The sequence below is a fragment of the Mixia osmundae genome, assembly GCF_000708205.1.
Source record: "Mixia osmundae IAM 14324 unplaced genomic scaffold scaffold_7, whole genome shotgun sequence".
Taxonomy (NCBI): Eukaryota; Fungi; Basidiomycota; class Mixiomycetes; order Mixiales; family Mixiaceae; genus Mixia; species Mixia osmundae.
Window position 1 is genome coordinate 393570 of NW_014575557.1, and position 20326 is coordinate 413895.

The 20326-nt window shown below is 54.2% G+C and overlaps 8 protein-coding genes across 8 annotated transcripts; 5 read left to right on the forward strand and 3 right to left on the reverse strand.

The window, feature by feature from the left end:
- The first annotated feature begins 109 nt into the window (after nucleotides 1–109).
- Nucleotides 110–1443, forward strand: L969DRAFT_88825 (uncharacterized protein). Its single transcript, XM_014711475.1, has 2 exons — nucleotides 110–905; nucleotides 958–1443. The coding sequence occupies exons 1-2, from the start codon at nucleotides 204–206 to the stop codon at nucleotides 1063–1065; spliced, it is 810 nt and encodes a 269-aa protein (XP_014566961.1). The 5' UTR covers nucleotides 110–203; the 3' UTR covers nucleotides 1066–1443.
- On the reverse strand, nucleotides 1159–3716 carry L969DRAFT_95463 (uncharacterized protein; the record flags this gene model as incomplete). Its single annotated transcript, XM_014711476.1, has 4 exons — nucleotides 1159–1475; nucleotides 1526–2415; nucleotides 2465–2632; nucleotides 3436–3716. The coding sequence occupies 4 exons, from the start codon at nucleotides 3714–3716 to the stop codon at nucleotides 1159–1161; spliced, it is 1656 nt and encodes a 551-aa protein (XP_014566962.1).
- Nucleotides 3717–4307: 591 nt separating this feature from the next.
- L969DRAFT_50921 (uncharacterized protein) lies at nucleotides 4308–5523 on the forward strand (the record flags this gene model as incomplete). The annotated part of the gene is made up of 6 exons (XM_014711477.1): nucleotides 4308–4456; nucleotides 4500–4698; nucleotides 4750–4860; nucleotides 4916–5210; nucleotides 5260–5322; nucleotides 5375–5523. 6 exons carry the CDS (start codon nucleotides 4308–4310, stop codon nucleotides 5521–5523), a joined length of 966 nt encoding a protein of 321 aa, XP_014566963.1.
- A 16-nt stretch (nucleotides 5524–5539) lies between these two features.
- L969DRAFT_104259 (uncharacterized protein) lies at nucleotides 5540–7901 on the reverse strand (the record flags this gene model as incomplete). The annotated part of the gene is made up of 13 exons (XM_014711478.1): nucleotides 7614–7901; nucleotides 7490–7562; nucleotides 7400–7437; nucleotides 7305–7352; nucleotides 7095–7253; nucleotides 6863–7045; nucleotides 6656–6805; nucleotides 6470–6604; nucleotides 6255–6415; nucleotides 6156–6204; nucleotides 5992–6109; nucleotides 5652–5934; nucleotides 5540–5606 (listed from the first exon to the last, which is right to left on the reverse strand). The coding sequence occupies exons 1-13, from the start codon at nucleotides 7878–7880 to the stop codon at nucleotides 5540–5542; spliced, it is 1731 nt and encodes a 576-aa protein (XP_014566964.1). The 5' UTR covers nucleotides 7881–7901.
- Nucleotides 7902–8010: 109 nt separating this feature from the next.
- L969DRAFT_18403 (uncharacterized protein) lies at nucleotides 8011–9058 on the forward strand (the record flags this gene model as incomplete). The annotated part of the gene is made up of 2 exons (XM_014711280.1): nucleotides 8011–8478; nucleotides 8534–9058. 2 exons carry the CDS (start codon nucleotides 8011–8013, stop codon nucleotides 9056–9058), a joined length of 993 nt encoding a protein of 330 aa, XP_014566766.1.
- Nucleotides 9059–9065: 7 nt separating this feature from the next.
- On the forward strand, nucleotides 9066–11543 carry L969DRAFT_626659 (uncharacterized protein; the record flags this gene model as incomplete). The annotated part of the gene is made up of 2 exons (XM_014711479.1): nucleotides 9066–9869; nucleotides 9923–11543. The coding sequence occupies exons 1-2, from the start codon at nucleotides 9289–9291 to the stop codon at nucleotides 11541–11543; spliced, it is 2202 nt and encodes a 733-aa protein (XP_014566965.1). The 5' UTR covers nucleotides 9066–9288.
- Nucleotides 11544–11583: 40 nt separating this feature from the next.
- Nucleotides 11584–13013, reverse strand: L969DRAFT_50728 (uncharacterized protein; the record flags this gene model as incomplete). The annotated part of the gene is made up of 5 exons (XM_014711480.1): nucleotides 11584–12144; nucleotides 12199–12476; nucleotides 12530–12604; nucleotides 12657–12786; nucleotides 12837–13013. The coding sequence occupies 5 exons, from the start codon at nucleotides 13011–13013 to the stop codon at nucleotides 11584–11586; spliced, it is 1221 nt and encodes a 406-aa protein (XP_014566966.1).
- A 113-nt stretch (nucleotides 13014–13126) lies between these two features.
- L969DRAFT_104263 (uncharacterized protein) lies at nucleotides 13127–20319 on the forward strand. Its single transcript, XM_014711481.1, has 10 exons — nucleotides 13127–13342; nucleotides 13406–13502; nucleotides 13558–13851; nucleotides 13907–14272; nucleotides 14330–14706; nucleotides 14769–15881; nucleotides 16473–16919; nucleotides 16979–17126; nucleotides 17180–19921; nucleotides 19973–20319. Exons 1-10 carry the CDS (start codon nucleotides 13161–13163, stop codon nucleotides 20228–20230), a joined length of 6024 nt encoding a protein of 2007 aa, XP_014566967.1. The 5' UTR covers nucleotides 13127–13160; the 3' UTR covers nucleotides 20231–20319.
- The last annotated feature ends 7 nt before the right edge of the window (nucleotides 20320–20326 follow it).

Here is a 20326-nt window from a genome sequence, read left to right on the forward strand (position 1 = left end):
TCATGATGGCATGAAGCCCTCGGCAGACAGTCCGGGGATGCACGAGGCCGCCAAGTGACGATGACCTGGTGGTGGACGCGTGAGAAAAGCGAATTCGAAATGACATCAAGTCGATTTGGCTGACGGGCGACGGCAAATCATCGACAATGTTGGCAGCACCGAGCCGAGCAGCCTGTCGAGCATGCACACCGACGAGAGTGGCCATGTCCCTCGTGTCACACCGTGCACCGGTAGCGAGCACCTCTCAAGTTCAGCCTGCTCGACGGCCAATTGCCACATCGACTCTGTCGCCCTTGCGATCAATTCGACGCTACCGTCCATCCAAGCTTGGCCGGCCACAGCGACGCAGTCTCTTTGTACAGACCGAGAACACGCCCAACGAAGACTCGATCAAGTTTGTTCCTGGCGTGCCAGTAACGACCAACGGATCAACTCACGAGTTCACCACGCCTACTTCTGCTCTCGTCTCCCCCCTAGCCGTCTCGTTGTTCAGTATCAATGGCGTCAAGTCGGTCTTCTACGGACCTGACTTTGTCACCATCAACAAGGAGCCAGAAGCTTCCTGGGCACTCATGAAGCCTGAGATCTTTAGCTTTCTCATGGAACACTTTACTGCCGGTACGGATCTCTTCCGATCCGGTTCAGCCGAATCACAAGGTCTCGGACCGGAAGATACGAGGATCCTGCCTGACGATAGCGAGACGGTCGCCATGATCAAGGAATTACTAGACACGCGAGTCAGACCGGCCATCCAGGAGGACGGAGGGGATATTGAGTATAGAGGCTTCATTGAGGACACTGGCATCGTCAACGTCAGCCTCAAAGGAAGCTGCAGAGGCTGCGACTCGAGTACCGTCACGCTCAAGTCGGGCATCGAACGTATGCTCACTCATTATATTCCAGAGGTACGCGTTCGCAACCTCTCATTCAACGGATTCCGCACTGACACGAGCACAGGTCAAAGCAGTCGAGCAAGTGTTAGGCGAGGAGGAGAAGGTCTCTCTTAGCGAATTTGAGAAATTCGAAGAGCGACTGCGTTCGGGCGGCAAGACAGTCTCGATCTAGCTAGCAGCGGCTATTGTTCACAGATGCGAAGTATTGCATCATGCACAGCAACAACATCTGCAAGATTCGCACTGAAAGGGTCCATAAGGATATCTATTGCTGGCGCTGACGCTTGTCAAACTGTTCGCTTTCGGGGTACGAGCCTCTTGACATGCTTGAGACCGGGTGCAGTGTTCGCTTGAGATGATCCCGCGTTTCGAAGATTGGCTCTTCCCGAACAGGCGCACTGCTCTGTCGAGATGCTAACGGAGATCTTGCTGGCGATGTGGCTCTGTCGCCTTGCCCATCTAACCGGGCCTCGTAATGCCGTCTTTCTTCGTCTCGCATAGCATCCACAGATCGTGCCGAGCTTTGCTGTGGTGAGCCATAGTCATCTGTCATCTCCGTCACAGCACTTTGCAGAGCAGTCACTGTCATGGCAGGTCAGCTGAGTCTGACCATAAGTTGGTCTCCAACGCACAGTCCGACTGTAGCTTGTCGCCTAGCTGATCTTTGACGTTGTGCATGAATTCTGACATCATGTTGAGTATGGCGACGATTTGATCATGCTTTCTATGACCGTCTTGCTCTATCGCTTGTAATTTCGCTTCGAGTCGTTGCATGGCTGGGCTGTCCCCGTCTCGAGCAGCAGGATCACTCCCAGATGACCTCGCGCTTTCTACGAATCTAGGAGTAGACGAAGCGTGATGCGGCTCTTGCAGTATATGCGCCGCATTGGCTGGGTAGCCGGTAGGCGTCGGCAGGATGGGATAGTGAGATTGGTGCCCGCCCATCGCCATGGGGGCGCGTGCATGCCCACCGTACTGAATGGGTGGTAAGGTGTGTTGTGGAGCAGGTCGATATGCTCTTGTATGATCGACAGCATGTTCTCTAGGCGCTCGCTGGTACGGTTGGTATTCCGGCCCGTAGTGCGACATTGCCATGCTGCTCGAGCTGGCCAGATCTTCTACATACTGACGCGGAGTACCGGATGAGCTTTGACTGGGCAGTGACCTGTCTGCCAGTGCCTTCTTGTTGGCACTGGCAGACTTGACTGGCTTTCGCTTGATGTGCCCAAGCCAGTCTTTCCGGTCTCGGCGAAAGTATGGGTGCTGGAACATCCATGCACGATCAAGGGGTGAACCTGTCGAATGAGGTGGATTGGCGGCTGACCGACTCTCGGCGTTGTAGACTTCGTTGACTTTGTGGAAGCCGTACATGTTGAGTTGCCGGACGAAACTTTGCCAGTTGTTGTGCTTGTAGTATTGTGGCAAAACCTCTTTGGAGAATGTTGTAGGCGTGTGCACTGTGAACGCGTCGCCAGCATCTGTCCAACTGATCAAGCTCTGTATGCTAGTGTCTGCTACCATGCTGCAGGCGGAGACATAAGCTCGGCCTGGGAAGAGATGGAGGAGCGCACTTGTAGAGCTTCTCGACAAACGCTTGACCTTTGGTTATCGCTGGCAGAGCAGGCGGACTAGGAGAGCGAGTTGAGGCAGCAGCTATCATGTTACTCGATGATGATGTCGACGCGAGCGGCAATATATTTGGATCGTAGCTCGTTGCCAGGTCGAGTGTTGCATGCCCTCTGCAGCAAGCAGTAGAAGATCACGTCGCAAGAAAGACGTATCCGTCAGAGTTGACAGCAGGGTGGTGGAGACGAATGAGAAAGCAAAAAGGGAACAGTAAAGAAACGTCAGCTCATATATTCAGACTCGGGCACATGCGCAGTGCGAGGATGTTGCCGCCGCAATGTCGGGTTTGTTTCTCGACAGCTGTATGAACAGTTTGGCGTCTCGCACGAATGAATTCCGGTCCGTCTTTCTCTTTGTTCGCTCGGCAGAAGGACCGGAACGCAATAGAGCATTCGAGAAGCCATTCCATAGGGTGCAGTACATCATCGTGCCGTCAATGGCCTGCGCCAAGCAGCTGCGTCGCTTGCAACCGACGAGCATGCAAAGTAGGCAATGATGCGCACTCGACAGGGTCCTCCTCCAATGCTGGTCCGCAGAGCTTGTTGATCGATCCCGTTGATCGTGAAGGACAGCGCCTCGTCGCAACAAAGTGCACTTATTCTGACGCGGAACAATCTCGGTTCCAGAGCCGCCGATCGCAGAATTTGCCCGCGGTGGCTTTCGAGCATCGCGCTGAGGACTGGAGATGACAATGATGACGCGCTAAGCTTCGGAGCTGACCAGACGAAGCTTTGCTAGTCCGTCTTGAAGCAAAGTTTGCTCGCGATGGGACCGTAGCTGCTGCATACAGAGCAGCCGCGCCAGGCTCTGCCCAAGTTTCACAAGTTCGCCGTGTCTGTCGTCTGCGTCGGCATTGCTCGCCCGATAGGAAAGGCGTTGAGGGAAGAGAAGGGAGGATGAAAGGGACGGAACTCACAGAGGGGTAGTATACGCAAGCCCGGCCGCATGATAAGCCATCCGATTGGCATCCTGCGATGCGTCATAGTCGAGCAAGTCGGGTTGCATCATCGGCTGCTGTAACCGCTGGGCGTATAGATGATGATGCGCATGCATATCGTCTGCCGAGTATGGTCGCGGCACGAGCTCAGCATGGGCAAAGCTGGCATCGTAGAGCTGCGGCGGATGGGGATGATGCATCAGTTCGCCCGACTGACGATGCCTCGTCTCCATCGCAACCGACCTGCTCGGCATAAACATCCGTCAGCGCTCTGTCCATATACATGCTTGGAGTGCTCGCGAGGGAGCCGGACAGGTAGAGGTAGAGATGTCAGAGTTTATGGCTGAATTGGCAGCATTTCGCAGAGGAGGACATCCTAGCTGGCATACATGCTTGTTCACGCGTCGCCCTTAAGACAAGCGCTACTTGAGCATGGAATGCAGCATAGCCCACTTCTTAGCGTCAGGATAAGGATGACATCTGAGCGGATCATCTTGCGTTGCGGAGAGCTCGTTGGGGTGCACCGCGCTTCAACCCTTTCGTGAGCTAGCAGGCGACGGGCCGACCGAGGATAGGGAGAGAAAGCTCACTGACGTGCGGCAGCACGACGTGCGCGGCCCTTTGCTTGCTCGAGGAGCTGAATCTGCTCTACTTTTCGAATACGGATTCTCAGTGTGATCGAGCTGAAAGGGGCGCAGAAGTCCACCGTAGCTGGGAAGCTAACCTCTTGAAAAGAGCGCGCCTCAGCCGTGTTTGCGAGCGAGACTGTCACCGCAGATCCGTGTCCTTCGTTCACCTCTAGGCCGACAGAACGGCGGCTCGTCGGACAGCCTGACTGAAGCTTGCCCGCGATGGGATTCAGCTTCGGAAGCTTCGACTCGATATGCAACACAGCAGCCCTCATTGTCTGTCCCCTGCTGGGAGGCCAAGATGGCATCGAGCCTGTCTGCTATAGCCGCAATGTTGAGATCGGCAACACGCTTATCTTCCAGCCAGGCACGTTCTGCTCAGGTCTGCGTGTCTCTGTGATGCTCATAGACGAGTTGGAACGGAATAGCAACGGCCTTCATTCATATCATCGCGCTTTTGATGGTTGCCATCATGGTCTTTCACATCCGATCAAAGTATACCGCCGTCGGAAGGAAGGAGATTGTGCTCTTCTTCTATCTCTACGCCGTCGTCGAATTGCTGTCTATTTTTCTCGACACCGCGATCATCCCGACGAGCTCATCTGCCTACCTGGTATGTTCCCAGAGACACGCGTGCTTGTGACATGTCTCATGAGATCTGCAGTGGTTTGCGGCAGTCCATACTGGCATAATATCAGCCACGTTCTGGTGCTTGCTCGTCAATGGCTTTGTCGGGTTCCAATTTGCAGAGGACGGCACGCCCCTCAGTCTATGGGTCCGTGATGCTCTGTTCAGCCAGCTACTGTAGCTGAGCTCGGTTGCGCGAACAGTCTCTGCGAGGCAGTTGTGCGGCAGTCTTTGCGATCGTCTTCTTTGTGGCCGTCGCGACCTTCAAATCAATAGCAGGACTGAGCCCGACCAAAACGGCGGTACTATGGGTGTTCACATACATCTTCAATGGCGCCTGCGTCGTCATCTACATCGTGCTACAACTCATTCTCGTCTTCAGGACGCTAGATGACCGGTGGCCGATCGGGGATATTCTCTTTGGCACCGCATTCTTTGCTATCGGCCAAGTCGTCCTGTATGCCTTTAGCGTCACCATCTGCGACGCCGTCAAGCACTGTACGCGCTGGAGCGAGCTCGTAGAAGACTGAGCTGATCCATCTTGCAGACCTTGATGGCTTATTCGCATCGACAACGTGTACGCTCCTTGCCGTCATGATGGTCTACAAATGTGCGTTCCACTACACATCGTAACAAAGGCGTGGGCTGACCAAAGAGCACAGACTGGGACTCCATCACGAAAGAAGATCTCGAGTTCTCAGTGGGCAGCAAGACTGCAGTCTGGGAGCTCAAGGACTACAAGGAGAACTGGGACGATAGCTCTTATGGCGGTGGCTCAGGTCACGGATACCCGCCTACGAAAGGCTACTAGATCATCAGCATCATCATTATGGACCTCTCGCGCGCAGGACATGGACTTTTTTTTGGACACCCTTAGCTTGTTTTGTATCGCATCTGAAAACCATGTGCCTCGCCATCGATGCAATACTCTGTATTCACGATGCGAGGATCTGAGCTAGACGATCCTCGGCTGGCGTTGTCCACTTTGTATGCGCTGCTCGCTCTAGCCTTGCCAGACTAGTCTCTTGACCTAATGTTGCCATTACGATGGCGACAGGCGGACCGATCTTTGCTGCAGTGAGCGCGTGTCTGAGAGGCAACCCGATCTGCAGGCCTGGCTCGTCCTGGGTCACTGCAGCCAGAGCTGCACTAAGTCGATCTGCCGTCCACTCAGCTGGCGTCATCGAGGATAGCCTCTCATATGTAGCTTCGCATGCCGATCCTGCACTTGCTCTCCTCTCAGCTTGTAGAAAGCAAGCTCACAAAAGGGAGCACGCGCTGTAGTGCTCTTCTGATGTCTTGCGTAGCATCGCTTTGGCTGCAGGAACGGTGTAGTCTGGCTCGGAGAAGAAATAGGGGCCCATGATGGCGACATCTTTGAGTCGGTTAATCCTTTCCTGTTAAGAACATCAGCAGAGTCAATAAGGGAACTTCTGGGCCTGCCTTCAAAGCAACGATGACGTCCTTGATGTAGGCGATTTCCATCAGCGGACTGTTCAACGCATTAGGCAGATCGAGCCTGGTGCACCGGTGACAGCGGACCTAGAGGGAAAAGCTTCTTGCAAGTCCGGTAGGAGTCGCTCGGCCATCTCAGTCAGTGTCCCGTCAGACGCGCACTTCAGGATCAGATGATGTCTGTTCAGAAAGTCGAGTTGGCCGGGCGAAAAGGCCGAACGATGCTTGTTGACGTTCTCGATGGCAAACTGCCGGTCACCTTACAGTAAGCCATGAGAACGATTGAGAGGAAACAAACGAGCCTTTGAGATCATCTCTTGCATCGTCATGATGTCGCTCGTTTGGAGCCCGTAGCGACTTTCGGGCGGGGCGTCTTGCCAAGATGCACCGAGCAGAGCAACAGCGTTGAGTACTGCTTCAGGCTCATACCCTTCCGCCTTCGCGAGCCATGTCAGTAGAGTTCCGGACAGAACGAGCTGAGAGCTGACTCTGTAATCTTCAACGCGCACATGACCGGATCGCTTGCTGAGCTTTTTGCCTTCCGAAGTGACAAGTATTGGCATATGCGCATATCTAGGTGCTTGCCAACCGAAAGCATCGTATATAGCAAGGTGCTTGCTCGTCGACGGTATCCATTCCTGCAGCATCTCAGTGTCAGAACGTATCGACACAGCAACGATGTCGAGCCCGCTGACCTCGCCTCGTAGGACGTGAGTGATCTGCATGAGATGATCGTCAATAACGTTGGCAAAGTGGTATGTCGGAAAGCCATCTCGCTTGATAATGACAAAGTCGCGATCTTGCCCGGCTTTGGCAGGAAGATTGATCTTGCCATACACGAGATCTTCAAACGACCTCGGCAAGCCCTCTGGACCAATCTGTTCAAATTACTGAGCTTTTATCGGTGTCAATTTGGATCGTGCTCACTTTTAAGCGTATGGCCGCTGGCGCTTTGCAGCTGCTCTTTGCTGCAAGAGCGTCTGACGAAAGCTGCGCGCACTCGCCAGAGCACACATTAGGTGGAGCATGCTTGCTCTGCGCAGACGCTATGGGTGGGTCGCAAAAACAAGCATACGCGTGACCGGCCTATAACGATATATTCAAAGATGTTGGATCTGGCTCTCAATCATGACTGACCGAGACGAGCTCTTCAGCGTATCGAGCGTAGATCTGCTTCCTTTCTGACTGCACACGCTGTCAGTGGCAGCTGGGGAAGACGCAGATTGGCGGACTTGAGTATAAGGCGCGTGGGGGCCTCCGCGTGACGGTCCTGCATTTGACATTCAGACTCGGGTGATATGAGGCTTGTCAGGAGCACCTGCCCTCGTCATAGTCGAGCCTCGCCCATTGTAGGATCTCAGTCAAGCTGTCTGCTGCGCCTTCCACGAATCTATTCTGCTCGAAAGAGCTAAGCGCCTGAATCGGAGCGTTTTGAGAAAGTCGCACTCTATCCGTGTCTTCTATTCGCAGAATCCAAGCCCCGCCTAGCTTTCTTGCTAGCAGATGATTGAACAGTGCAGATCTGAGGCCACCCAGATGGAGGAAACCAGTGGGCGAGGGCGCAAATCTGAGTCGAGGAGCTTGTGCTTGTTGTGTGTCGCTCGAAGCACAACGAACGCACAACCGCTTTCTGCTGGGCGTCCTGAGCGACTGAGCTCGGGGAGCAGCGATCAGGGCACTTCGTAGCTCTGCAAAGGCACGCAAAGCTGTCATGCGCCTGTCGGTCGACCAACGTCGAACGCGAGATGTCAAAAGCAACGAAATCAATTCGCTTGCTCGCCCCTTACGCCGTTGCTCGTCGCCTAACGAGCCTTTCTGAACTATCGCTCATGGAGCTAAGACGATGAGGTCGCCTTCTCCCCGACGAGACCGTCGCGAAAGACGCTCACGCTCGCCAACACGCCATACATCTCGTAGCGAATCTCACCGAGACTCACGACGCTCGAGAGACTATGACAGGGACAGACGATCCTCGAAGAAGCGCAAGCATCGTCGAGAACGCTCGCCGTCGCCACACATCTCTCCTCTGGATGCCGTTGCTGCAGCTCAAGCAGCAAGCCGTTCACGCGAGGCGGCAGCACGAGCGAAGCGTCTCGTTCCCGACAGAGAAGACGTAGACGAAGATGCTTACTTGTCTGAGCATCTCGCGCATCTGATCGATGACAACGCTGCTCAAGAAGATGAAGAAAGGGCGTACAAGCAAAAGATCTTTGACGCGCTCGGAGAGGATGAAGGTGTCGACCCTTGGCTCTGGGACGCTCAGTACTCCGGACCAGAACCGCAAGACCCGAATTCTACGACTATTCACACTGTATGCTGCTGACATTCGAGCTGGCGCATGCTTATCGATGTTCTGGCTCGCACAGATGACGGATGACGAATATGCAGACTATATCAGACGAGGCATATGGGAGCGATCGCACAAAGAGGACATCGCAAGGGCCGAAGAAGGTCAACGCCGTCGAGCGCAGCAACATGCAGAACGTCAACGGGCTCGGCAGGCTTTCCAGAGCGAAGAAGCAAAACGAATGGCGAAATTGCGCGCAGAGACGAGCAAAGTCGATCAGAAGAAGCTCAGACAAGCTCGTGCTGCCTATGCAGAAGCTTGGGCGTCGCTACTTTCCGGCGAAACGGCGCTCCGTAGGGCTGACGACATATCCTGGCCTGTGCTCCCTACGCGCATCACCCTCGATGCATTGCGCTATTTTCTGCTCGATGGCGAGCCAGAGGACCAGCACAAACGAATCGTTCGATCTTCTCAGCGTATATTCCATCCCGATCGCTTCAGTAGATGGTTACACATACTGCCCTCGAACGAACAGCAGTCAACGCGAGAAAAGGCGCTCAAAGTCTCGCAATACCTCAACGATCTGCTCAGCGATACTTCGTAGCACTTCAATTCTCTCAGTGGGGCTCAGAGAGCCAAAGCCACGTCACAGATAAGGAGTACTCGTCGATCTGTGGTCTTGCGCGCCTTTGTGCATTGACAGAAGCCAGTAGACGCGAGGCGCGCCGCCATTGTACGAGCTGCCATTGTTCAATTGTCCTCGAGTTACAATGCCTCACCTCAGCCATATGCCTGGTATACACATAAGTGTCAGGAGTCCACAGCGAAGGCGACATGGGGAAGGAGCAGCAAATGGCAGCTTCTCGGACGAGGTACCCAAGCTCTGACGATCACCTGGGCCCGTTTCTAGGCAAAAGGGCGCGATGCGTTCTCACCGTCACTGCTTACCCCGTCATCGTGCTGCTACTGATACTACAAAAGCTATGGACTTCATTGGCCGGCGTGCCGTCAGCAGTCGCTGCAGCAAAGAACGATATTGCAAAGAGTTGCGCCTCCAGCGAACGCGTGGCTTCTCTGCTCGCTTCCGCACCACACTACACTGCTCAAGGCGTCAATACGATGCTTGCTAGTGGCACAGAAGATCTTGTGCATGGTCTAGGCGATGTCCTGAGCCTGGTCGTGCAAGGTCTTCAAGCAATTGTGCTCTTTATCGTTGACACCTATCGCTCGCTTTACCTCTGCTTGATCAGTCTGACCGTACACGGTGCAATGGACTTGGCAATCAGTGCGACTGAAGAGTTCTCGTCGTTGCTCAACTCAACGACCGCAGCGATCAGAACAGATATACAAGATGGCGTGCAAGATCTCGATACTGCCATATCGGCGATCGTTGATAAGATCAATCTGTTGCCTGGGCATGCTGCTATCTCATCTCTATCCTAAACGGCGATGCTCATTCTGTATGCAGTGTCGATTTCACCGCGCCATCTTTCGATGTACCACAGTTGACCAGCCTTGAAAACGTAACAGTTCCAAGCGATTTTTGGAATCGCCTTATATCGCTCAACGATTCGCTGCCGACGTTGGACGATCTCAAGGCCTCGCTCGACGACATTATCTCGACGCCTTTCATCGCGCTGCGGCAAGACGTCAATGGCACGCTGGGCGCATTCGCGTTTGATCAAAGCGTCCTGCCAGTGCCTGCTCTTGACAATGTCGAGTACTGCTCAGACCTTGACCTTGGCTTTGTCGACGAAATCGGAAAGGGAGTCCAGAACGTCATGAAAGAAGGCATTGTCGCTTGCTGCTTACTCGCTCTCGTCATCATTGGCGTGCTGTGTCTTTGGGAATGTTGGCGATGCGATCGGGAAATCGAAACAATCGAGTCTGCAAAAGAGATCTGGCTAAAGCAACAGCAAATGAGCAAACGCTTTTCCCTTGATTCTCGACAGACATCGGGCGACCTGCTGTCAACACGCAGCTTGAGGGTGTTCCTGCACGATGCGCAGTTCCCATTGCTGCACAAGAGCGTGCTTGCTTGCGAAGCGAAAGTGCCTGCTTTGCGACGATCTTCATCAGCACGCGACTCGCTGTCTTGGCTATTGTCATTCATTTGTCACCCAACTGCACTGCTCGTGCTTGCACTGGGACTCGTCGGCCTCATCTCAATCGAGATTCAGATTGCGATGCTGAACGATTTTCGGGGTCCTGCCACCCAGCAAGCTGCAGCAGGAACGGCAATCCTCACCCAGAACGCAAGTACGGCCCTCGAAGCGCGGCTACAGGATGCGAGTACGCAGTATGCAGCCAGCGTCAACTCGGTCTTGCAGACCACAGAAACTTCGCTGAACACGCACGTCTTTGGCTGGATCGACACGACCGGTCTCAACCTCAATACAACGCTCAATACGTTCTACAGCGACCTCACGGGTATCATCAACACCACGTTTGATGGCACCATCTTTGCAGATGCTGCGCTTGGTGTGATAGGCTGTTTGCTCGGCTCGAAAGTGAATGCGATCGAAGAGGGTCTGACTTTCGTTTACGACCACGCTCGCGTCAGCTTGCCAACCGTGCAGAGTGACGTCCTCTTGCCGTCCGGTAATACGACGGCTAGCGTCGCGTCAGCTGCAAGCGATGACAGCGACGGCTTCGTCGACAAGCTGATCGATTCTTCCATTGAGTCTCTAAAACATGAAAGAGGCGCTTGCTACCTCTTCATCGCGATCTGGCTTGCCCTTCTCTTCGGTGCTCTTCTGGTGATCCTGGTCACACATGCGCGACAAACAAAGCGCGATGCTTGTCAGCCAAAGTATGCAAGCTCGCATGCGTCTTCACAAATCACTCTCGTCTCCAATGCTGCCAGCCTTGCAAGAACCGTATCAGCACCCCGCATCGTGCCTGTGCTCAGCCGCCTGTCTTGTCACCCTCGCTGGTGCGATCAGTCGAGTCCTGCAGAGTCACAGCATGCACCTGCGACGTTCTGGGATCAGCAGAGCGAAATCACAACGATCAGCTTGCCGCCCCTGCCTGTTCCTCTTACAAGTCACGGTCGTAGCTGGTCAGGCATGAGCTTTCTGTCACGCTGAAGACAATTGCATGTGAAGATGATACAACGACAAGAGAGGCTTATGAATTGAGTTTGACGGTCATACAAGCAGCGCAGCACCATAGCTCGGAAGGGTTCATCTCTGCGCAGATGTGACAAGCCCATCTGCCGTCTTGCCCATAAATATTCGGATCTTTGACCGCGACTGGTATGAAGCGCTCGCGGGGTAAGAGTTTCTTTGGGTCTATTCTCTTGAGGTCCACTGGTCGCGAAAGGGTGGCAGACCTGCTTTTCCCGGGCAGAAGGGTAGGCGGGCCTGGAGCATCGCATATTTCGCATTTCGCTGAGGGCGGATTGATGAAGGTACATTTCTCGCAAGTCCACTGGCCGCGTTCTGCTGGCGGCTTAGCTGGTGGGCTGGATACGGAAGGCGCCGGCTCGGCTTCGTCATCACTGGACAGCAATATGGCGTCTGCCGTCCTCTGTTCGACTCTAGTCTCTGCAGCCTCACGGGCAGTGGGAGGCTCGATCCAGATCACCTCAGATTCGGCACTGGCTTGCGCTTCGACTCGCTTCATGTCTTCTTCAGTCATATCGCCATGGCCGCAAGCGACCTTGTCTCTCAATCGTCTTTCTGCAGCCTGCCATCCCGTACTGAGTCAGCAAGCGCAATCGTTCGCGAAAAGTCTACGAACTTCTGCGAGTATCTCATTGAGAGGCTTGTAGGGTCTCTGAGCGCCGCCTAGCTTTTGACCGCCCGGTGCGCCCATGAGGCGACCGGTAGCAGCACGCGCTTCTGCTGCAGCTAGAGCGCGTTCCTTGGCTTTCCAAAGCGGAACGGTGACTGAGCCTGACAATCGCTTGCCATCGCCTAGGAATCCTTCGCCAGAGTATCCCGATTGTCGCAATGCATGATATTCGTCTTTGAGCTTGTCGAGAAACGCGTAGAATTTGTCATCGTGCGGCCCATGGACTGATCGGCGCGTCTCACATAAGCTAGACCTAGCTTGCAAAGAGGCAACTGACCGTTGTGTGTGAGTTCGTGAAGCATGGTCTCGATAAGCTGCGACTCTAGATCGAAGAAGGCATTGGGCGAATGGGCTGCAACGCCGTTTAATTCGATCCGCGCTCAAGGCCGTGTAGGAATACGTACGCTGACGTAAACGGATCAGAATTTTCTGTCCTCCATTGATGTTCATGCCGAGTAGGTTTTTTTGGTCTGGAAAGAACTCGGCAAGCGTAGGTAGAGTCCAATCGTGCTTTCGCATGATAGGCGCCACCAGCTATTCAACTGCATCAGCCTCAATGTGCATGCGTCGAAGCGAGAGCGCACAGTAGCGAGCTTCTTGAGCAGTGCCATCGCTTCGTCTTTGCGCTCATATTGGCTTGCGGTGAGGACAGTGATGCGCTTGACTTGACCGACGGGGTGATTGTGATCGACGGGCGGTTGTGATGCAAGCTCTTTTGCCTTGACCTGCGCACGATCGAGCTCATTTGCTGCTCGTACCATCTCGCAGTGCAACGCCGATCGACGAGGCGTGGGCGCGGGCGCGGGCTAAAGAGGTGATGATGGACGTCGTAAGCGAGCTGCGTCAGCAACTTTTGTGAGTTTACGCGACTTGCAAAAGATCAACGACAGCGACGACGGTCGGCCGACATGAGCTCAGCAGTGTCGACAGAGCTCAAAGTCTACTTCAAGCCCCTCGATGCACCCATAGCATGGGGACCTCTCATACTGGCGAGCTGCCTCAGCTCTGCACACGGTAGTCAAGGTCTGATCAGCACATCCTTTGAGCAAACTGGCGCAAAGGGGATAGCCTGTCTCCTCACATCTGCAGGGTCAGTCAGCCACGTGACGCTCACCGGGTCAGCTATCTGATGCGCTTCACGGGCTTCGGACAGCCAGCAATGTGATCAGGCGGCTGCTGTAATCAGGAGTTTAGCAAACTCACTCGCCTCACAAGGATGGCTTGGCAAAGACGCCGGAGAGTCAGCAGAGGTTCGTCCACTGCCGCGTCTCAGCTCTTTTGAGCTCATCCGCGGGCGTGGAACAGGTGGACGGACTGATCGCTCTGTCGAGTCAGGTCGCAGGAACGACGGAATTCGCCAGATTGGCTCCACTGCTCGACCAGCTCGACCAACGCCTGACGCTCAGATCATTCCTCGTGGGCTATCGTGTCACTGCAGCAGATCTGGCCGTATGGGGAGCCATGAAGTCCAACAGTCCTGCGATGGGCATCCTCAAAAAGGGCTTGCATCCTCATCTCACGCGTTGGCATGCTCATATCGCCTCGCTCGAGCCTGTCGAATCTGCCGTTCGTACTTTCGTAGAAGCGTCCAAAGCAAAGGTCTGTACTGTCACGTTCTATCTAGCTCGCAGGCTGATGACGAATCTGTGAACAGCCCAAGAAAGGTGCAGCAAATGCCACTTTCGAGCTCGGGCTCGAGCATGCGATAGATGGACAAGTCGTCACTCGATTTCCACCTGAGCCTTCCGGCTATCTCCACATTGGTCATGCGAAAGCGGCCATGCTCAACGCCTACTTTGCTCAACACTATCACGGTCGACTGCTCATACGGTTTGACGATACCAATCCCTCGAAAGAGAAAGCCGAGTTCGAAGAGAGCATCATTGCGGATCTCGCTCTGATGGAGGTCAAGGGCGAAGCGGTCAGCTACACGTCTGATTACTTTGACGAGATCTACAAGTATGCGATCGAACTCATCAAGAATGGCAAGGCCTACGCAGACGATACGCTGCAAGAAAAGGTTCGTAACTTCTCATCGTTGTCAACAATGCTGAAATTCATGGCCCTGCTATGACAGATGCGCGCAGAGCGCATGGACGGTATTGCGTCTGTTCATCGCGATATGACGGTCGAAAAGACACTCGAGCATTTTGCACAGATGATGGCGGGCACAGAGGAGGGCGCTAGATGGTGTATCCGCGCCAGGATGTCAGTCGACAATCCCAATAAGGCCATGCGCGATCCCGTCATCTACCGCTGCAATGCCGTGCCACACCATCGAACGGGAACCCAGTGGAAAGCCTATCCCGGCTATGACTTTGCCTGTCCTGTCGTCGATAGCTTGCAAGGCGTCACACATGCGCTACGAACCAACGAATACCGCGATCGAAATGCGCAATATCACTGGATGCTCGAAGCGACCGGATTGCGCCATGTTCACATTTGGGACTATGCGTGCGTTTGACCGCCATCATCGCTTTGCAAGACTGACGTCGCTTGTGTCGCCTTACTCACAGAAGATTGAACTTCAGCTATACTCTGCTTTCGAAGCGCAAGCTAAAAGCGATGGTTGACGACAAGGCGATCGTGCGCTCATGGCAAGATCCAAGAATGCCAACGATACGAGGCATCCACCGTCGTGGTCTTACTGTGGAAGCCTTGCGTCAATTTATGCTGCTTCAAGGCCCTTCCCAAGCCACAACGAATATGGAGTGGGATATCATCTGGACACTCAATAAGAAGATTATCGATCCTATCGTTCCACGCTACTGGGCTCTCAGCAAGAAGGACCTCGTCAAGCTCACGCTGACCGGCGCGCCCTCTGCGCCTTGGACGAGTGCAATGCCCAAGCATAAGAAAAATCTCGATCTGGGCAACAAAACGACTTATTACTCATCGGATATCTACATTGATCAAACCGATGCAGACTCCTTTGCGGAGAATGAGGAGATCACCCTCATGGACTGGGGTAACGCTTTCGTTCGACAGAAGACAACTTCAGGCTCGACAGTCACAGCTTTGGCGGGCGAGCTGCACCTCGAAGGAGACTTCAAAAAGACCGAGAAGAAAATCAACTGGTTGCCTGCAACATCGTCGGAGCCTCTGATCAATGTTCGATTGATCACTTACGATTACATTATAACGAAGAAGAAGCTCGAAGAGGACGACAACTGGGAGAATTTCATCAATCCCGAATCAGAATCCATAGAAGAGGCGATCGCAGATCCTAATGTCGTCTCACTGAAACGTGGCGATATGCTACAGCTCGAACGCAAGGGCTATTTCATCGTCGATAAGCCGCTTGGGGAAGCATCTGTCATCGATGGCGAAGCGGGCAAAGACTTGATCGAGATGATCTTCATTCCTGATGGCCGACTAAGCACGGTCAGCTTGCGCTATCAAGCCGGCCACCCATCGACGCAGGCTGGCGCCACCTCACAAGACAAGCAAGTGAAAACGCCTTCTGCTCGAACAGTCTTGCCAGAGATTGCACCAGCACAGGCGACAGAGTCTGTCCTGCTCAGTGAGGGCTCAAGTGGGTTTGAGATACCCGTCAAGACGAAGATGTACGCGGTCAGACCGGTGATACCTAACAAGGGCGAAGACTTTGCGATGGCGAAGACGAGGATGTATGCGGTGTAATGCAAATTTAGATGCCATTCGCTCGGATGTGGCCGACTAAGGTGACAGAGACGGGAGACCATGTGACGGCGGTTCAGCATCTGGTCTGCTGCCTTGGAGATGGCCGTGTAGACTGCGGCGCGCTCAATGGCGAGATGTGTACAGAGCGATCCGGTGGAAGTAACCGATTGCTTTGCACTGCCGGCGTGGCAAAGCCGTCTGCGCGTATCGTAAGCAAGGCCATCGGTGTGATCTCCTCACTTTCTGCAAAGAAGTCTGTTGCTGAGGCATTGCGAGTCGTGACGAGCATCGGTGAAGGGTCCGACGAGGGCCTGTAAGCCGAGCTTGTACAACGCTCCACGAGATACGACTGCTTATGAGGGTTGATGGCGTGTGATGAAGGTTCAGGACAGGAGAGAAAGGGAGGGCTGCAGCGTCATCGAAGCCAGAAGCTTTCAGATCGAGTCGCGCACAAGCTTCAAGGACTTGCCCTAGCACCGCAGCAGGCCCGTCGCCCAGCCTCGACGGCAGGGGCCTCAGTACGTTTGACGCGCCTTCGATTTTGTCAAAGCGTCGGCGTGCGCGCTTGAGGTTGAAAGCCAGAGAGTCATCAAATCTTTGCAGCGACGTCCGGGCGCCACTGCCGAAGCAGATCAGACACAAAGCACGGCAGTGCTACACAGTCGAGCAGGCAGGACGGCTCTCGTGAGCAGCAGTCGAGCAGCAAGCTTGCGCTGTATCTCTGCTCTCGCAAGCTTTCGCGCGTCAGATCCACAGCAAACGCTAGGGTGCTGTAGGTCGGGCCAGCAACGCACTATGGCTACCTCCAGCGCGGCCGAAAGGCTCAAGGCGACGCAAGCAGCAGCTACCATGGAGCTCGGCAACACATCGAAGCGAGACTACCTCGTTGAGCTTGAGCGCAAATGTCAGCAACGATGGCAAGACGCAAATCTTTTCGAAGTCAACGCTCCCTCGTCAGAGAGTCCAGAGCTAGCACACTTGTCATCAGAAGAGCTCCAGCAGAAGTACCCCAAGTTCTTCGGGACGTACGTTGGCCTCTGCAACGCTCGTCACGTCGTCAAGCTCATCGTGAGCGGGCAAACAGATTCCCCTATCCTTACATGAATGGCTCTCTACATCTCGGCCATGGCTTCACCATTTCCAAGATTGAATTCGCTATCGGATTCGAACGTATGCTGGGCAAGCGGGCGCTCTTTCCGGTCGCTTTCCATTGCACAGGCATGCCGATCAAGGTTAGCTATCTCATCTCCTAGTCGTCAGCTTTTTGCTCACACCCGCTTGACAGTCGGCTGCCGACAAGCTTGTCCGCGAGATGGAAGAATTCGGGCCCGATTTTGAAGGCTACTCTGAGCCAGGCGATGGGGACAACGAGGTTGCAGGCGCGCCGCCTGTCGCACCACCACCGCAGTCTGGCGCCGACGCAACTGGTCCTTCGGCATCTACAACAACCTCAAACGTCGGCAAGGCGACCAAAGGCAAGCTGCAGGCCAAGTCTACAGGCCTTCAATACCAGTTTCAGATCATGGAAAGCATAGATGTTCCACGCAAAGAGATCAAGAAGTTCGCCGACCCTCACTATTGGACGAAATACTTTCCGCCGATAGCTAAACGAGATCTGATCCGTCTGGGGGCACGGGTAGACTGGCGACGATCATTCATCACGACTGACATCAACCCTTACTACGACTCTTTCGTGCGCTGGCAACTCAATCGTCTGCGAGACTTACAGCACGTCAAATTCGGCGAGCGGTATACTATATACTCGCCTAAAGACCAACAGCCCTGCATGGACCACGATCGTGCGAGCGGGGAAGCTGTCGGGCCGCAAGAATATACTGGGCTGAAGCTGCGCGTCGTTCAATGGAGCCCTGCAAGCGAGCACATTGCAGCTCAGCTGAAGGGAAAAACAGTCTACATGGTCGCTGCTACGCTACGTCCAGAGACTATGTATGGTCAGACCAATTGCTTTGTGGGCAATAACATCAAATACGGCGTTTACGCAGCAAAAGATGAGCAGTCAGCGTATCTCATCACCGAGCGATCAGCGCGCAACATGGCTTTCCAAGGATTGTTGCGCGAAGCTGGGAAAGTCACCTGCTTGGTCTCGATTCAGGGCGCAGACCTCATTGGAACGACGATCCATGCGCCGATGAGTGTGTACGAAAAGGTCTACGTCTTGCCTATGGATGGCGTGTCGCCCAACAAAGGTACAGGTGTCGTCACATCTGTGCCTTCAGATTCCCCGGATGACTATGCGACTCTCATGGACCTTCGCAAGAAGCCCGAGTACTACAAGATCAAAGCCGAATGGGCGGCAAATGAGCCCCACCCGGTCATTGAGACCGCAAGCTACGGCAACCTGACTGCAGTGACGCTCGTCAAGCAGCTTAAAATCAATTCGCAGAAAGACATCAAGCAGTTGGCAGAGGCGAAAGAGCTCGCTTATCGCGAAGGGTTTTACAAAGGCACAATGGTCACGGGCAAATACGTGGGCGAAGCAGTTGAAAAGGCCAAGGAGAAAGTCAAACACGATCTGATCGAGGCTGGCAATGCCTTCGCATACGCAGAACCAGAAAGTCAGATCATCAGTCGTTCGGCGGACGAGTGTGTCGTTGCACTCATGGATCAGTGGTATCTCGACTATGGCGAAGCTCAATGGCGAGCCAAGGCAGAAAAGCTGCTCAGTCAGATGGAGACCTACTCGGCGGATACACGCAAAGCTTTCGAAGGCGTCCTCGCGTGGCTCAACAAGTGGGCCTGTGCAAGAAGCTATGGACTTGGCACAAAGCTGCCATGGGATCCCCAATTTCTTGTCGAAAGCTTATCGGACTCGACGATCTATATGGCCTTCTACACCATCGCCCATCTCCTGCAGGGCGGCGTCATCGACGGAAGCCAGCCTGGTCCGCTTGGTGTCACGGCTGACCAGCTCACAGATGAAGTCTGGGATCATCTCCTCGGCAGCGCAGACTTACCGGCAAACTCGCCTCTGCCCAAAGAGAAGGCAGACGCATTGCGTCGCGAATTCACCTACTTCTATCCGCTCGACATCCGATCGTCTGGCAAGGATTTGATCGCGAACCATCTTACCTTTTGCATTTATGTCCACGCCGCGTTGTTCCCGGAAAAGCATTGGCCGAGAAGCATGCGCTCCAATGGGCATCTGATGCTTAATGGAAAGAAGATGAGCAAGTCGACCGGCAACTCACTCACGCTTGCAAACGCAATAGATAAGTTCGGCGCTGACTCGACTCGGTTGACGCTTGCCGATGCAGGAGATAGTATGGATGATGCCAACTTTGAAGAGCTTACAGCGAATGCGAACATCCTCCGCTTGCATGCTTTGTCTCTGTTTGCCGAGGAAGAAACCGCCAAGCTCCGCGCAGGCGGGCTACGGAAAGGCGACAAGAACTTCTTTGATCACGTATTTGAACAAGAGATTGTGCAGACTATCAAGGCGACGCGCAAGAGTTATGAGAACGCGGCGTATCGCGATGCGTTGAAAGCTGGCTTTTACGAATTTCTGCTGGCAAGAGATGCCTACAGAGACGCGTGTGCCGACGAGGGTATGCATGGCGAGCTAGTAGAAAAATACCTCCGAGTCCAAGCCCTACTCATCTTGCCCATTGCGCCTCACTTTGCCGAGCACGTATGGACAGCTTGCCTGCAAGAGCCGTCATCTGTGCAACTTGCTCGCTTCCCAGAGCCAAACGCTGCAGAAGACGATAGCGTACTGGAAGCCAATGCGTTTGTTAAGCAGACGTTGGCGTCTGTGCGAAGTGGCGAGACGCAAGCGACGAAGAAGAAGGCAAAAGGCAAAGCAGTCTTATTCGATCCGGCAAAGCCGAAGCGTCTGCACCTCTTCGTCGCGAACAATTTTCCGCAATGGCAGGAGGATGTCTTGCAACTTTTCGGAGACTGTCATGACGCCTCGGGCCAGATTGATGATGCCAAGCTCAAGGCAATGCTCACAGCAAATGGCAGGATCAAGGACAAGCGAGTGATGCCGTTCGTGCAAGCGCTCAAGGTTAGCGTCGCTATCACACATCCGGAATCATGTGCTAATGCGCAAGCACAGAAAAAGGTCAGCGAGCGAGGCATCAAGGCCGCGCTCGACCGTAGCCTCGCTTACAACCAGCAAGCAACGCTGGAGAACATTTTGCCCTATCTGCGACGAGTCCTCGGCTACGACACCATCGAGGTACTATCAGTCGACGAAGCACAGAAGCGTGGCCAAGGTCTCTCAGAGGACGAGCAGTCATCGCGTGGTCTCGATTTGCAGCTCGTCGGTGCGGCCGAGCCAGGCGCGCCGGGCAGACAATTCTGGAATGTCTAGATAGCTGATGTATGATCGTCTGTCTTGCGTTCCTGCGTGTCAGCTGGACGGCCGGGCGCCGAGCTCTGCATTGGACCGTTTACTGTGCTACGTTTG